Source organism: Leguminivora glycinivorella, chromosome 15 (assembly GCF_023078275.1).
Source record: "Leguminivora glycinivorella isolate SPB_JAAS2020 chromosome 15, LegGlyc_1.1, whole genome shotgun sequence".
Classification (NCBI taxonomy): domain Eukaryota; kingdom Metazoa; phylum Arthropoda; class Insecta; order Lepidoptera; family Tortricidae; genus Leguminivora; species Leguminivora glycinivorella.
The window spans coordinates 17,889,430-17,907,268 of NC_062985.1; the positions used below are offsets into that span (position 1 = coordinate 17,889,430).

General features: G+C 39.3%; 1 protein-coding gene across 1 annotated transcript in view; it reads right to left on the minus strand.

Annotated features, from left to right (window-relative positions):
• The window catches only part of LOC125233742 (A disintegrin and metalloproteinase with thrombospondin motifs 7), a 215,703-nt gene that overhangs the window by 6,214 nt on the left and 191,650 nt on the right, over positions 1-17,839 (minus strand). Inside the window, exons 9-14 of the mRNA XM_048139815.1 lie at positions 9,602-9,748; positions 5,710-5,786; positions 5,237-5,409; positions 4,568-4,755; positions 3,800-3,936; positions 2,568-2,699 (exon numbers count right to left, since the gene is read on the minus strand). Coding sequence (XP_047995772.1) covers positions 2,568-2,699; positions 3,800-3,936; positions 4,568-4,755; positions 5,237-5,409; positions 5,710-5,786; positions 9,602-9,748 — 854 coding nt within the window. The remainder of the gene's footprint in view (positions 1-2,567; positions 2,700-3,799; positions 3,937-4,567; positions 4,756-5,236; positions 5,410-5,709; positions 5,787-9,601; positions 9,749-17,839) is intronic.

The window sequence follows — 17,839 nt, forward strand, 5'->3', positions numbered from 1 at the left end:
AGTATGGATATAAATAACAATTTAATTTTAATATCGACTCCATAGTTTTCTTTCATCTTACCATGCGAAAAATAATCCGAGGCCTGTTTATAACCAGCATTACCCAACAGGGACCATATGGGTACCCTTTAAAACGGTTTTGACACTTTTGACTGACTATTTTACGGCTACCCGACCGTTAATTGACATTGCTGGCTGTCACTTTGACAAAAAGTCGTCATGGGTGTCGTCAATAGGTTTTCGGGGGTGGTAGCTCAGGTAGGTGGTAACTCTGGTAGTAACTATAGAAAAAGCAAGCATTGCTAAGAAATGTTACCAAACCAATTCATGTAACGTAATATCCTGTTACCTTTTCTTAATAAAAAAGTTTCAAAAACAGATAACTAGTTGGATTTATATGAGTCTGTAATATCGTGACTAAATTGTATCGCAGGTCTTCGTTGGAAAAACAGTATTATGCAATATCTGGACCTGAAAAGAAAATGTTATGAACCCCATCTACGGGACTTATGCCGGTCTTGCCTTATAAATAGAAAAATGCTTATATGTTCAATATTTTAACATTATTTTATTAATTATCTAGCACATGCCCTGTTATTACGTAAAATAACAATGATCATGATTTTGGAACCTAGTCTCATATGAAATTACGCGACAACAAGCACTAGACGGTCTTTCTGTACTCATCGCGGGAGGACGGTCAACCCGCCGAGCCTTATAAAATGTGATTTTTATGACTTAAAAGTACCTTATTTCACCAAAATATTATAAAAGCTTTGTAAAATATAATATTTGCTATCTCATAGGACCATGCGCATTACGCCAGACTACATTAATTATAGAGTTTTATCCACTCAAACTTTATTTCAAATAAACTATGCCGGTCTTGCCCGCACTGACCTTAGGTAGTTTGACTGGTTTTTTATCCGACGGATTCCGGAATGTTCGGTCTTGGTGGTTATTCAAAAATGCTGGAATTATAGCTTCTAAAATAGTAAGGCCGGCAACAGACAATCTTAAAATTCATAATCTTAAAAAAAAGACTTGTATGCAATCTGTCAGATCAATTTGAAAATTCATAATCTTAAAAAAACAAGAGTGTGGACAGTCGCGAAATTGTATGGAACTCCGTGCACTCGATCTGAATTTTGTAAGATTATGATTTTTTCAGATTATGGATTTTAAGACTGTCTGTTGCCGGCTTTACATTCCATCCGTTTCTGTTTTGGTCCGTGAATCTTCAGACAAGCAAAGATTTTTAGTCCGTTTTCACATGATCCGATCCGATATCGGATGTCGGAAGGACTTACATATATAACATATAACCAGAGCCCGGAAAATCCATAGCAAAACAAAAGACTGTCGCAATCAAACTAGGGTGAGAAACATTTTTTTATCGATATCGATAGTTCTAAATATGAGAAGAAAATGGCCCACCAAATGAAAAAAAAAATGTATAAATAATTATACAGGTACAGACAGATGAAATTTCTTCCTCGAAATCCACGTCAGTGCACACAGCAGCACTTGACATCTTATTGGGTTTGTTATAGTAATAGGAGTATATAATCATTAATTTTTCAACATTCTCTGGGAGAAGACTGTTTCGTTTATCACTGTAAAGCCATTTATGTATACTAAATGAACGTTCGACTTCACTCGACGTCAAGGAGCAAATTTATAAAACTCATTGTAGACTAGTTCAGGGTGATTGGTTATCCACGTTTTAATACGATCTTGCACATTACTCATTTTAAATAGTTTTATATATCAACCACGTCCGTGTCAAAATATTTAAGGTTTAAATAATAATTATCTACAGAGACACAACTTATATTTTATCACTGTCATACGCAATGAAATGACAATAATGACATTCAATGTCTTATGGAATATTGATTTTCTGCAGTGTCTATTATAAATTTACAATGAGGTTGATTACCTCTTTGTCACCCGACTACGGCCAAGCTAAAAGGAAAGGGTTATTACTTACTTAATATGCAGAAATATAAGTAACATTGATAATATAGGTTACGTTGTATTTTAGATGAAATAATAACACATATAAAACAAACCCTTAACTTACTACTTGTTTTGCGTTTGGCGTGAATAATTATAAAATAACGTACGTACCTAAACATATCGGTATGATTTTTTTTAGACAAAACTTACTCGATATCGATAAAAAAATGTTTCTCACCCTAGTTTCATTGCGACAGTCTTTTGTTTTGCTATGGATTTTCCGGGCTCTGCATATAACATACATATAATCACGCCTGTGTCCCATGAAGGGGTAGGCAGAGCACATGAAACTACTCGTTTCAGTGCCACTCTTGGCAAATAAGGGGTTGAAAGAAACCGAAACTGTCACTGTGAATTGTGTCGGAAGGACTTCTATGGAAAAAATCGCCGTGGCGCCTGTAATGTATGGGATAATGAGTCCTACATCCGGTATTGGATCGGAATTCGGATAATGTGAAAACGCACTTAGTCCCCACAGAGCCACCAGCAATATTGCTATCCCAACAGTAATGCTATTGGGTAGGATGTATGATGCATGTCCTTACCAGATATGCACATATCGCGCGAGTTTCTGCCGGCAATGGTCTGCCAGCACGGCGTTCCGTCGGCCACGTATCCGGGCAAGATTTCGTAGTCGTTGCTGTTTCGAGGCACGCACTGCAGCTCACACGGCTTATCTGCAAAAGCTGGGTGGTTAAAGACAGCTTGTAACAAGGGGAAGGTTGGTAAAAAAACATAAATATCTCCGCGGCATGGGCGGATCCAGATGCCGTAGCCGAATGGAATTTCTGCGACGCGAAACGAAAACGAAACGCCGCGAAATGTATAGTCCTCCTCTGTCGCGCCAATACGCAAGAGCGATAGAGATAGATGTCTACGAGCGTTTCGTTTCGTGAGCGTTTCGTGAGCGTTTGTGCCATTCGGCTACGTACCCAGGTCTAAGACAAACCTTTTGATTTTGATTAATTATCTATTTGTGCCGTTATCTGGGTAAAGGGACCTTATTGTCGGTGGCGCTTACGTCCCGCGGCTTCGTATTTGTATACGAACATCGCTCATAACGCCGTAAGCGCTATCGACGCTAGTTCCCTTTACCCAGATAACGTCACATTTTATAAGACTGGATCCGCTTTTACCTGAAAATTACCAGTCATGAAAAGGAAATTGTAGATGGCACCATCGATCATGGTACATTCTTCGAACTAATAATAGTAGGTCCATTACGATACAAGTGCGTAAAAGAGAAAGTTCGGAACGAGTGGTGATAAATTAAAATACGACCGAAGGGAGTTACGAATTTCCTCTTCGCACGTGTATCGTACGACGTAGGAACATAACATATGGCCCTTTGAAGTTTCGACAAAGGCACATAATGATAAACTTCTCGTACAGCTCGTACTAGTTCGATAAAATAGGAATATCGCATCGGCTAAGGTACCCCTCGTTGAGTCAGGAGGCCCCACGGGAGCCCTCCCACTCACAGCCAAGATATCCGGCAAAATCTGAACCAGATGCCGCAGCGCACAGTAAAAAAAAAAAAAATCGGCTAAGGTATCAATGGGTAGGTAGGAACTCGATGAGCTAAAAGCCAAACCACCAGCCCACTGACCACTTACAATTATGTCGGAGGGGTGCTGACCTGCCGCGAGTGTGGCCGCACATTCGTAGCAAAATTTGGCTACGTCAGTCTGAGAGCACACACCAGCAACGCTCTCAACCGTAAAACGCAGTCGCCGTATCTGAAAACATCTAGGAGATGATGAGGAACTCAACTCACCTTGGTCATAAAACGACACCCAGTCAGCGATGACGGTGTCGTTGTTCTTATCAGTCTTGTTGTTGTACTTGGCGCACTGCACGTCCCTGAACAACGGCTCGTTTATGGGGCACTTCTCTCTGTTGCATGTTCGGTATCTGCAATAACCCAAGATATTGGAACAGGTAAGTTTAGAGTACGAGATCTAATTTTGCAGCGAGTTGGCAAATATTATTGGGAAGGGGGTTACCGTCTCGGTCCTCCGAGAGTGTCACATAGGGGACATAATTATATAGAACCTTTCGACTAACATTTAATATTTATCTCTGCTAAAACCACCGGTTTTTATCTCTCTGGCTTTGAATTCGACGCTCTCTATAATCACTCGCGCCAAACTCCGTATCGAGTCTTTAACAGCCTCTTCCGATGGAAATTCTAGAACCTTTCGTATTTATTGAGTGCCTAGTCTCTCTACTCTTCAATGGTACAGAAATGTCGTCCTGTCTGGATGTCCACATCCTACAATTATCTACTAGCCATTTCCCATCTTGAATTGTTATCTCTCTGTTAATACTGTGTCTAGATCTGATGGCCTTTTAGAGGCACTAGAACCTTCTGACCAGGGTACGTAGCGGAATGGCACAAACGCTCACGAAACGCTGGTAGATATCTATCTCTATCGCTCTTGCGTATTGGCGCGACAGAGCCAGACTACCTTTCGCGGAGTTTCGTTTTCGTTTCGCGTCGCAAAAATGCCATTCGGCTACGGCACCTGTTATCTGTACGTACCGGCTTCTATCTCCGACGCAGTACTTCCCGTTGTTGGACGGCATAGGGTTGTCGCACTCCCTGGTCTTGATCTCGACGCCGCCGCCGCACGTGCGCGAGCACTCGCTCCATTCCGACCAGTCGCCCCAGCCCCCGTCCCGCGCCTCCGGTGGCCGCTCTCGGGGCACGCACTTCTGGTTTTGACACCACTGTAACAAAAGTTACCAACATGAAGATTTTGAGGACAACGATTTTCGTACAGTCAGCTGCAGAGAAAAGAAGACCCCCTTGCGTACTTTGTATGGCAGGGGTTCTCCTTTTCTCTGCAGCTGACTGTACATTGAGCAGCTTGTCGCTATTTTACGCGTGAGATTCGGTGAAGAAGGCGCCACCGTCTATGTAAACCTTTTTGCATGTGGCAACTATTGAGTCACTTTTGTATGAGTTTGCTATGATAAAAAAAATAGTTTCATTTCTTTTTTGTCAGGCTGTAACAAAACTCCTCGTGGTAAGTGTCCTCTATTTATGGGAGAAAGGTTGCTGGTATATTTCAAATAGCAGTGATTGAAAAGTTGGGATAGACTAATATTTGAGAACCAGAGATGCTGGTACAGCTTCTCAGGATCTGTTCCAGTGTAGACAGTCGCGTTCCGAATTGCTTACTTTTGATGATGATATTAGGTGTCTCACCATATCGACTCCGCAAGTAGTGCCGGAGGCGGCAGGGCGCAGCATAGACTTGCAGGTCCCGTTGACGAGACACCAGAGATGCTGGCACAGTTCCTCAGGATCCGTACCGGTGCAGACAGTTGCGTCTGTTCCGAACTGGAGTACGCATTGCTTCGCCGCGTCATACATAACTCCTGTAGAAGAAGTAAGTGTTCAGTAAGTTCACAATGAGTTAGAAAGCACATGGGGGTTGGGGACTATCGTACATAATTTCTAAGCAGTTTGAAATATGTAGGTATATTCAATTCATACACAGAGCTTTTCCGTTTCACAGGGCTTTTTGCCTTTTCGTTTTGATTTTCTAATTATATTGCTTTAATAACGGCTTTGATTATTATGAAACTTTGGTTTTTGGTCCTAATTGTAATTAAGTTTGTCTCGGCTTTAATCTGCACAAATAGGTAATATAAAATAATGATATTTTATGCTCTTACCTGCAGGTAGTTCCGGATACTTATACTTGTCAATTTCCGTAGAAGGTTCGTCGCCCAAACACTCTCCGAATCCATTGCTGTAACAAAAATATTCTTTATTTAAAAATAGTCAATTAATTTAACTATGGTAAAAGTACAGAGTACAATGTTCTTAGTTGTAGTTTTAGGTAATTGTGATAAGCTAAATATAAGGGCCGAGTGCACGCACATAAGGCGTGCGGAGTGTATGTCAAACAATTGAAGCTCATTTAAATGTGTCCTGAGTCGACGCTTCATAGGCTGGACGCGTGTTCGCCCGCCCCGCTGCACGCTCCGCCGAACGCTCCGCTCAGGCGTCCTCTCAGGCAACACTAACCCAAAGCTTGTTCAATCGAAAACAGCACTCAACACCTACTACCTCATAAAAAGCAAGCGATTTGTTAACAAAATAAATTTGACTTCAATTTATAATCCTACCATTCAGTATTGACATTTTAATGACAAATACTCGAATGATTTGTTGGTCGGTCGTAAATATTGGTCGAACTGGCCGGTCAGTCAATAAATAAATAATTAAATTAACTGGCCTTGTCTAATATTATCAGGCGGTTTGGCAAATATGCTAAGTTTAATCCCTATTTTACAAGCATTTTATTAACTTGTATGTAAATTTGAAACTATGTCTCTTGTACGTCATGGCTAAGTTGCTGTTTCGGTTTTCTTGTGGTACAAGTAAGAACATCTGATCTACGAACAGCCAAGGGGGAGTATCCATACCAGGGGCGGCTCACTCCGCGATTCTATCGCCGCGCTACAAGTACATGTCAGCTGCCGCGAGTTCGCGGCCCATTCATTGGCGACGACCTTCGCGCGGCGCAATAAAATTCAATGTTGGCTGCTCGCGTGCGGTCCGTTTATTAATGTAGGTAAGAATTTAGAATGACGGCATTTTGTGAACATCAAAGGAGTGAGCCTTCTGTACTTGTACTATTATATATTCTGTGTCCATACTAATATTATAAATAGGACAGTGTGTGTGTCTGTTTATCCGTCTTTCACGGCAAAACGGAGCGACGAATTGACGTGATTTTTCAAGTGGAGGTAGTTGAAGGGATGGAGAGTGACATAGGCTACTTTTTGTCTCTTTCTATCGCGAGCGAAGCCGCGGGCAAAAGCTAGTTTTTCTATAAACTAATGAACCTTTCCATCTTAGCTAGACCCCTTTGGGAACTAATAGAGGATTTACCTTATAATACAACTAATACCTATTTCATTACGTACTTATAAAGCTAGGATTTCACCTACCGATCTAGGTAGAAAGGCAATAAATGATGTTATCACAACCAGGTTATAAAAGTGCAGTGGCGATAAATATGGTACTCTGATTTTATTACCTAACTACTTTCTTGTATTATTAAATTAAAACGGGACTTAATCGCGTAAAACTTACGTTTTATATTTAACCCGACGTTTCGGACATGACATTACGTCCGTGGTCACGGGTAGACTGGCTGGGAGTTGTATCAACATCTTCTAGCTAATAATATGAGTGAAGATCGTGTTAGTTTAAATCAATATACTTTCTTGTAGCTAAGTAGTAAGTATCATAGAGGAATAAGTAAGGGAAGAGTTGTGATACATCCATACATCAGTAAATGCGGGTTATTCGTAGTGACATCTAGTGACTATCACGCGTAAATTATCAGTACCACTACTCGATACTAGGTGTCAACAGTGTTTCGTCTGCCAAAAATGTAATATTAGAATAGTTTACAACCTTATATACAAGCAGAAGGAATTGAAAGCAGAATACTGATTAATACTATTGTAATATTAGCTAATAATTGGTGAGCATTAGACTTTTCGTCCGTAGCGACGTCTATTGCCAAGTAGCAATACTACTAATTTACGCTATTCGTACTACTAATAGGATCGGATAACTTGAAACGCACTTACATTGACACTGACTCAACACTTTTAAGACAAGACATTGTTTGAATCGGGCATATTAGTATATTGTCAGTTGTGTTGTTTTACCCAAGACATTATTTCTATTTTAAATGTTTTCTAAATCGGTGTAACTCCTTTTTATAAGGCACTATATAGCTTTTAATTATATTAGATTTACCGTTCGATAGCGAAATTAAGTATTCAATCAGTATCTTATTAATTGATTATAATCTAACGATTATATAACTGGATATTTAATTATGTAACCATAATTAAATATCCAGTTATATAAAAACCGGGACCATATATTAAATTGTCCATCAAGAATGTGACAACATTTAAATTCCTATCTCAAGGACAGTTAGTGATCCATACAATTATGAATATAAATTTATTATTAATTTATATTCGATTAGTTGTTTAAAATTCGACATAATTAAGGTTTCTCGATTTAGTTACTAAACAAATTTAAGCCATGATAAAAAAAACACTCGATCTTATGACTAATCTACTCTTGTGTCTAGAGGCATACCTAATAATCAAAGAGGATCAAGCATTATAGAGAGTTACTGTCAAAGTAAAATGTGTAATCACAGTGCATAGACTGCCATCTCTCGACACAGGCTTGAAACTTTTGAACCGCAGTTTTGACAATTTGGCCCTTATTCTTAGCTTGGTATGTGATAAAATGTCAAATATTTTATTAGCGCCATCTAACCGTGGTATTCGTCGTGCAACCAAGGTACGGCTGGTGCGAGCATTGGTGTTCTCCATCTTTATGTATGGCGCTGAAACTTGGAGCTTAAAAAACCCTATAGATAGGAAAAAATATTGATGCTTTTGAGGTGTGGTGCTGGAGACGGATGCTCAGGATCCCATGACTGCTTTTAGAACTAACGAGTCAATACTGCGAGAACTGAATATCACCAAGCGGCTCTCAACTATTTGTCAGGAGAGAATACTCAGGTTCTTCGGGCATATCATGCGTTCTAAACAGCACACTCTCGAAAGGAACATTATGCTCGGCAAAGTCGAAGGCCGACGCTCCAGGGGCGGAATACCGATTTGGTGGGCTGACACCGTGAAGAAAGCTTGTGGTTCCATGCAGATGGCAGTCCATATGGCCCTAGACCGCGTCAAGTGGAGAGAAATCACTGTTGGTCACGATCCTCAGCCATGAGGGAACGACTGAGAAGAAGAAGAAGCCGAGCGTTCCCCAAAGGTGTAGCGCCATCTTAGCCACCGTACCTTTTTCATTATGGGTACGTTTTTTTCCTAGACTTTATCCGTCTATACGGAGTTACATATGTCTTTGATATTAATCTAGACCTGTGATGTGTTTCAATTGTCGCCCGACGCCCGACCGATCAATTTCAACAAATTCAAGCCAATTTTTGACACAATTTGCGACCAAATCGCATCGCGAGAACATCTGTGACGTTTGGAGAGGCCATTACAACTAGCCAAACTGCTACATGACAGTCTGCATCATATCCATTTTTAAGTTTATTAATTAAAAATGCTTTATAAGGCCGTGAATGGCGGAAACGTGAGCAAAATATCTTATCATAAAATCGTATTGTTACTCCCTTTTACAGCAGGTCTTACTGGTATTTTGTATTTAATTAATTTTACGCAGACATATTAATACTTTATTATACGTGCTAATTGTAAATTTTATAACGGCCACTATCCAATCCAATTAACCTGTAGGTCTCCTACGCTACGCTCCGCTCCGCTCCGCAGCTACGCTCAGCCGATGCGCGGTCATCGAAATTATCGACCATATTTTGCGTTCCATATTTTTTCACCCCCGAAAATCCCCACATAACAAATTTCAGCGAAATCGTTAGAGCGGTTTCCGAGATCGTCGGTATAGGTATATATAAAAATAAATAAATATACACGAATTGATCGTTTAAAGGTATAAACGATCAATTTAAGATAAGATAGGTACACTTACTCTAAGAAATTGGTGACATCTCGTTTGCTGCACCTCGACCAGGCCACTTGGACGCTGTCCGCTTCAAACACTGGCGTCATGATGTGTAATGTAGACCCTTCTCGTCTGCTGCAGCCGATCTTCTCCGTATCGTGGTAGAGGCCGAAGCTGGAACAAGCGTTTCTCCATTTAGAGTCATGTTCCTACGGATACGGATCAACATTATGATATCATGTAAATCATTTTATTCCGATCATATGTGTACGAGAATATTACGGTTCCCGTATAACAGACTAAATCCACCACCAGAGAGGCTACTGTAAGTCCAGTATCTTTATTGGTGCTCCCACACTGGGCTCTTATAAATGTTGTAATCGCTATAAAAAGGACAAAAACCCGACCCTTAGGTCGCCGAGTTGACGAGTGGTTTAGGCTTCCGTCCGGGCAATATCGGATAGACAATATATACCTAGCAGTAGTCTGTATGCTTAAAAATACAAATTAAAATATGATCTAAGAAGAAAATAACTTTCTTTCTTCTTAAATTATTTATAAGTGACCCACAGTGACCTTATGCACATTATAATTTATAACCCAATAAGTACCCAAGAAACAATAACAAATATTTTATTCATAAAACAAAAATAGAATTATGACCGGTTAATAACATTTAATCGTCATGTCATTGTCACAATGTGATACATGACATCGTTTATTGCTTTATTGATGTAATTATCAGGCGTGATGGTCACACACGGACGGCGGTGGTTAATAACTCTTTGTCAACGCTGTTAAGAGGGCGCTACTGGTTTCATTTTTAATTTTATACTTACGGTATAATGAAAGGCAACAAAACAATTTTACGAAATCTACTTGCCACTTCGAGAGCGAGCTAGAAAAACGTAAAAGTGGGCTCGATAAAAATTAAAAAGACATGTAATGATCATTTATTTTCAAATCTTGTCTTTATTTTCCTACATTCTCTAGGAGTATTATTTTAATAGGCGATATTTTATAAAGAAATAATAATAAAGAGAAAATCTATAATATTCTGTAAGGTACCGACTTTCAGAGGTTTGTAGTCAAACGTCAAACCCCGCGCGATCGTCAATTCTTCCGTCAGACATAAGTTTCGCGCAACGTATTTTAGATTCTTTCTAAGAGCGTTGCCATTGGTAACTGTCAAAGGTTTGCATAGATAGCGGCATCATACTTGCCCCTGTGTCATGTTTTCTTCAATAATACTGGCTTTAAAGAGTGTTGTCCACTCGTCCAGGACAAAAACAAAACAAGGATTACTCCATTCTAGGGAATAACTCCGTCATTCTTCTCCTTGTTAAAATCCCCGGAATTTTACTTTTGGATAAGCTAAGATGTTATCCTGTTGAAAACTTCGAATGTGCTTTATTCCCTAGGTTTACGCGCCCTTAATATTGTTTTTCTACTCCCGTACTGTGCTTGGTCGTATAAAAAGTATTGTATGCAACGGTGTTTAACTGAGTCAAAAAATGGTCGTGGCGTCTTTCTTAACAATCTTCGGCTTCGCCTCAAATTGTTATCCACGCCACTCACCTTTTTTGACCTCTTTTAACCACCAGTTGCATAAAATACTATAGTAGTTATTTACTCGCATACGTTTCTTAATAGTTTTATAACTATCGTAAGTCCAATGTAATTCATGGTCGCCAAGGTTATCGGAATAGTAATTAGTTGGTGTGTCGACGATATACTTGTCCATTGATAAATAGCTATTAACTAGTTGTAAATGGCAACAACACAACACGGTACTTATTTAACTGATGTGTTTATCTTACGTATATTGATAACATGAATACACGTTACACGTTCTAGAAACCCGATTCAAACTTTACAACTTATTATGGTTTAAGTTTAAATTTGGAAACAAAAATATACAACAGCTAACGCTGATTGGTACACAATGATCTTCAAAGTCGTGTCAAAACCACTAAAAATCCTAAACAATTTGATATATCTGAACCGTTTTCTTTGACATTAACTCATATCTAAAAGATTATCTGTCTTGTCAAGCGTTTTGAAAACAGTGTTTATAAAGCTGAGACCACTAGTTTTTTTTACGAGAGCACCTATAGTAAAAAATGTTTACGCTATGGCAACACTACCCAGGACGGCCAACATAACAGACCTATAGGGACTTAGGGAGCCAATGAGCGGCATCCCTTGCCACGGCCTTTGCGAACAATCAGAAAGGAGACAACAGCGCCAGAATTTCCCCTTCGAATCACTTCAAGAGGCAGGAGCGCTGGCGTTGTTGCCTAATTTCTGATTGTTCGCGAAGGGATATAGCTACCAAATAGTACGCATATTTATAAAGATGTTGTCCCACGGAAGTTCACAATCAATCATCACACCGTGCTGAGGTCCTGGCTGACTTCGCAATCTTCGCATATAAGGTATAGGCCAAGAGTAGACGTCCTTTCCTAATATAATATAAGACGCTGAAAACCATATTCATCCTCGTGCTGCGACAGGAAACAAATGAATTAATAAGCTCATAATAAATTACACAATTGTTTCAAGCACAAGGAGCGGTTGGACAACACGCATAATCATAATACAAACACGATTATGTAAGTGCAAACAGGCAGCAGGCAATGACCTTCGCGTGTGCTCACTCTAGACATATGAATGCATCATTCTGAGCACAATGCGCTGGGGTGCACAGAATACACAGACAACGCATTATGATTATTGTGAAGCGTTTCCGAAGAGCGCGTGGCAGACATTATACCTATGCTATGACCAGTTTTGATGTTAAAATTTTTGAGCAAACGATATTAAATGATAACAGTAACAGCTCAGATTGAACGCTAGTAATTATTTTTAAATAATAATTCCAAAATTATAAGAGTGCTGGTTGTTAGCGTAAATAGATCAAGCCGTTGCCTTCCCTTATGGCTTTGTGAACTTCGCGATATGCTTAGAAAATGCAAAAATGCGATATGCTTAGAAAACGCAAAGTGCAAAACACTTTTCAATTATTTTATGGCAATTTCCGCATTATTAATAATTTCCAAAAACTGGGTCGACAGTTTTTAAAATTAAATAATAGAATCAGGATACGTAGCCGAATGGCACAAACCCTCACGAAACGCTCACGAAACGAAACGCTCGTAGATATCTGTCTCTATCGCTCTTGCGTATTGGCGGGACAGAGCCAGACTACCTTTCGCGGCGTTTCGTTATCGTTTCGAGTCGCAGAAATGCCAGAATGTGTTGAGAATTACGGAGAAAATCCCATATACAAAAAGCAAAATCGAGTTGAACAGTAGACCAACGTGTCGCTCCATTCCAGTCAACTACAGGAGAACATAATTATTGTTTTTTTTATAGGTAGGAGGATGATTATAGGAGGTACCTAATCCTCATGGATTCAGCCAACCCTGTTTGTATGTATTCTGACAGTATGCCCGACTTAGCTTGGTTTGCTCCAACACTAAAGCCCTCCACCATGTTCAGTGTAATGTTTTCTGAAACTCGGCGCTGTCGATATTGACTTTAAGGTTTTGAGTTGGCTTGAATGCCCCGTCTAGTAAGGTGGTCTGTGACCGGGGTGCATTGACGCAGCGCTATCGGCCCACACAAGTATTTTGTTCGGCTTATCTTGAGAATAATGAATGGGCTAATAAAGGACGATAAAGGACTCGAAGAAAGTAACAGGATATGATAGAAGTTCTGTTATCGGATGTTGAATGGTTGTTGATGTTGATGATCTAGTTTGCGTTATAATTATAATCATAACTGTATAAGTACACTGAGAGAAAATACAACCAGTTTTCATGTTCGTTCAACAAGTTTTTTGGTTAAAATAGCGCCTAGCCTACGTGCTCTTTGGTTCAAACAAAGCTACTTGTCATTTGAATCGGCAATATATTTGAATCAACAAGTCGATTTTATAAAAACAACCTGACACATATTGTTTTAAACGTATGTTGTTTGGCTGATTCAAACGGATAAACCGCAACAAGTCGAACTTGTTAAATTCACAATGCAAATTTCTCTTAGTGTATCTAATAACTCTAATTGTGATGAATGATTTGCTATGGATCATTGACTGTTGATTTAATGGAACTTATAATTCCATCAATGGAGATATGTCATTTTCTCTAAGGTACAGCGGGGCAAATATCGACTGGGGGACAAATGTAACTAATCAATTTTTCCATTATTACACTATGATGTTGAGTTCTACATGTATCCACTGAACATGCCTACCATATATAACCGGTGGACGCTCTATTTAATAATGTAAACATTGTAAAACATGGAAAAATGGACCAGTTACATTTGCCCCCCAGTCGAGATTTGCCCCGCTGTACCTTATAGTATCAAACAAGAAAAATATCTTCTTAGTAAACTAGTTCGTTTATAATTGGCGTACGACTGTCACATTTTAAATATTCGACCGAGAAATCATATTGTACCTATTTGTCTTACGCTAATAAATACTAGCACTCAAAATAACGGAAAATATTACCTAAAGCAGAAAACTATTTCTCTTCTTGATCTTAATTACTGTGGAAAAAAGTTTAAAATGTGAGATGTGGCCGATATTGGCGATATTTAATACTAATAATCTAATTATTTGCAAATCGATTACGTTTCTTTACGTATCTCTCTTTATCGGTCTTCCGTATAGGTGCGACAGAGCCAGACGCGTTTCTATCGCTACGGCGGAGCATCAGCGATTGTAGTCTTGGCTAGAGGACCAGTTGATTTATACAGTTATTGAAGACTAAATTATAAATAAATATTATAGGATATTCTTACACAGATTGACTGAGGCCCACGGTAAGCTCAAGAAGGCTTGTGTTGTGGGTACTCAGACAACGATATATATAATATATAAATACTTATATACATAGAAAACATCCATGACTCAGGAACAAATATCTGTGCTCATCACACAAATAAATGCCCTTACCGGGATTCGAACCCGGGACCGCGGCGTAGCAGGCAGGGTCACTACCAACTACGCCAGACCGGTCGTCAAATTGTACCTTTTGTCCAATTATTCCGACTAAATTGTACCTAACTCGATCTGAGTTCAGAACGAAAGTAACCTTGGTTCTCGCGTAGCAATAGCAGTGACTCAGACCGCGGTCAAATAAAATGAACGCTATATTATTTTCGCTATAAACAAACTACCGCACACCACTTAGTTACCAGATCCAAAATATCGCAGTTGCGGTGGACGATACGTTTATAAATACTAGATATGTTTTTCTAACACTAGATTTTTCCGCGAATAGATCTATAAGAGACCTAAGATATATACGTCTGCAGCACAGGATTAATAACCTATACATACATATACCCGTATTGCCCGTGGGGTTAAGAATTTCACTACCCCCTTTCTTCCCGTGGGTGTCGTAGAAGGCGACTGTGGGATATGGGTTAAATTGTGGCGCAGGCGAGAGGCTGGCAACCTGTCACTGCAATGTCACACTTTCGTTTTCTGTCAACCCCTTATTTGCCAAGAGTGGCACTGAAACTTAAGTAGTTTTATGTGCTCTGCCTACCCCTTCATGGGATACAGTCGTGATTCTATGTATGTATGTATGTATGTACATAAATATAACAGTATAATACCATTATGTATCGTATACATGTAACTCTCCTGTGTGGTGACGGGTTAAGAATTTCACCACTCCCTTTCCTTCCGCGGGTGTCGTAGAAGTCGACAGTGGGATCTGGGTACCTAGCCGAATGGCACAAACGTTTACGAAACGAAACGCTCGTAGATATCTATCTCTATCGCTCATGCGTATTGGTGCGACAGAGCCAGACTACCTTTCGCGGCGTTTCGTTTTTGTTTCGCGTCGCAGAAATGCCATTCGGCTACGGCACCTGCCCATACAACCATTTCAGTCGCAAAATCTTCAAATCAGTAACTAACTGTCAAATGTGACATAACGCGTGGTAACGTCGTGCAAACAATGCGACCGTATTGTTACAATAACAAAGTGTAGTCGTCGTGTGCACTCGTTACGGTAACAAAATGTGTACGAATTTGTGGCTGTCAATGTCACTGTCAGAATGACTTTTAACGACACTTTATTAGTCGACGTTTGCACACATAACGGTAACAACATGTGGACGAATTTGTGGCTGTCATTGTCACTGTCAGAACGGTTTCTGACAGTGACATTGACAGAATTTGTACACACATGTGTAGGTCTGATTACCGAACTGCTCCTAAACCACTGTAACCGCAAATGACAATCTGAAATACGAAGGTTTCTCAAACTTTCTTGTGAAGTTGTGGACTGGTTGCTTTGAATCATTTAAATATGAGCGAATTAAATAATAATAAACGACGACGACCATTTAAGCACTCTTCGACATTTTATAGAAATGTGGGAAAGTTAAGAAAAGTGCAGAATGATAATACAAATAGATAAGCACTTTATAGTTACTTAATGTATTAAATATATAATTTTTAATTCTTATTGATAAAAATTAAGTGCAGTGTTGCTTTACACAATAAAAGTAGGAATCAAATGAAATAGAGTATTTACTGTGATATTAATAGAATTTCTGTTGCGCAATGATAGTTTTTTTCAGTACAGATGCTGCTTTTTACACGCAGTAGTGCGAGCAAATCAAGCAATGATTCATTTCTTGTCTGGTCGAAACTCTTAGCTTGGATTTAGTACTGAAAATCGTCATACGATACACGTGCGAAAAGGACATTCACAACTCGTGTCGATTTAAAACACTCCCTTCGTTCGTGTATTAATTTATCGCTACTCGTATCGATTTTCCTCTTTTCCGCACTCGTATCTACAAGTATTTTGTTTGGGTTACAAAAAAAAAACATTTTATTTACTCTACTACGTTTTATTTATGTCTCTTTAACATTACAAATTTGTAGACACTTATCTATACAAAAATCTTGACAAAAGAAGTACAGATCGCTGAAATTAATGTTGATAGTAATATTATTGACGACTACTTCAACAAGTGTCAATTGTGAAATGCCGCAAAATACTAGTTGCTCTATAGAAGACCATAATAATATGATCCCCTATCCTTTACAACCCAGCAGCTCGGTACGCACGTTACATTTTTTTTTTAATCTTCTTTAGTGAGGGCAACTGAGTACGACGGCATATTTAATTGTTTATAAAGTTTGAGGATACCTAGAAAAAAATAATACAAGAATTACGCCATTTTGAAAACAGCTTTCGGTCACGCGTGTACGCTGCGACCATTTTGCGACCGTTTGTCGACCGTTTGGTGACCGTTTGGCGACTGTTTTTTACATGGAATATTACCGTCTTAATCCATGTTTTAACAACTTTATTGGTTTTCTAGGCATTATTTTTAATATTTCAGTATAGTGTATGCACCGGAGCACTAAAACTTCACCAATCAATATACATAACACGCAAACACCGAGTAGTCAATAATATTATTACTGGTTAAACTGAGGTAAATTGATGGCGCGTTGATAAATTTAGACTTATTTTATGAAATCACTCGAGCAATTTAATTGGCCATGGTAATTAGCCCACATTATATTACAAATGCAAACAATATTTATCTTTAACAAATTCTTACGCCATTACATTTTAATGTCAAATGGTTTTATTTCTTTTTTACTTTGACGTCTCTGACAGTCGCCATTTGAAAAGAATGAAATGAACGAATGATTTTCGGAAAGTAGTCGCCAAACGGTAACAATGTGTGCACGCGTAGTGCACACTTCTGTCACTTCTGTGACCATTTGTGCCTGTTACCAATCGTCCCCATTTGGGTCGCCGCGACTAAACGTCGACCGTACTGCGACTAAACATTGAGATCCGAAGACCTGTGTGTACACAAAATAGGAGGATTTGCGTAGGAACGGCGACCGATTATGGTTATATGGGTGGGTTCCAATTGTGGTGTGGTTTTGCCGATGAGCCACAGAATGCAACTAGCCACAGCAATATTGCCAAGAATGGCACTAAAACTTGAGTAGTTTAATGTGCTCTGCCTGCCCCGCCTGGGAATACGGACGTGAATGTATGTATGTATGAATGTTCGCGGATACTAGAGTCCATAAACGTCTTTCTATAATGTCCCCACGAACGGCTTAACAGTATCTTAGGATTATATTAAAAAGGCAATTGCACAGACACCTAGTATTCATATTTCATGTATTGCCAGGACTCTAAGGTACATAGATTTCTGTTTATTAAATATACAAACGCTAAAGTAAATTTTAGGTAT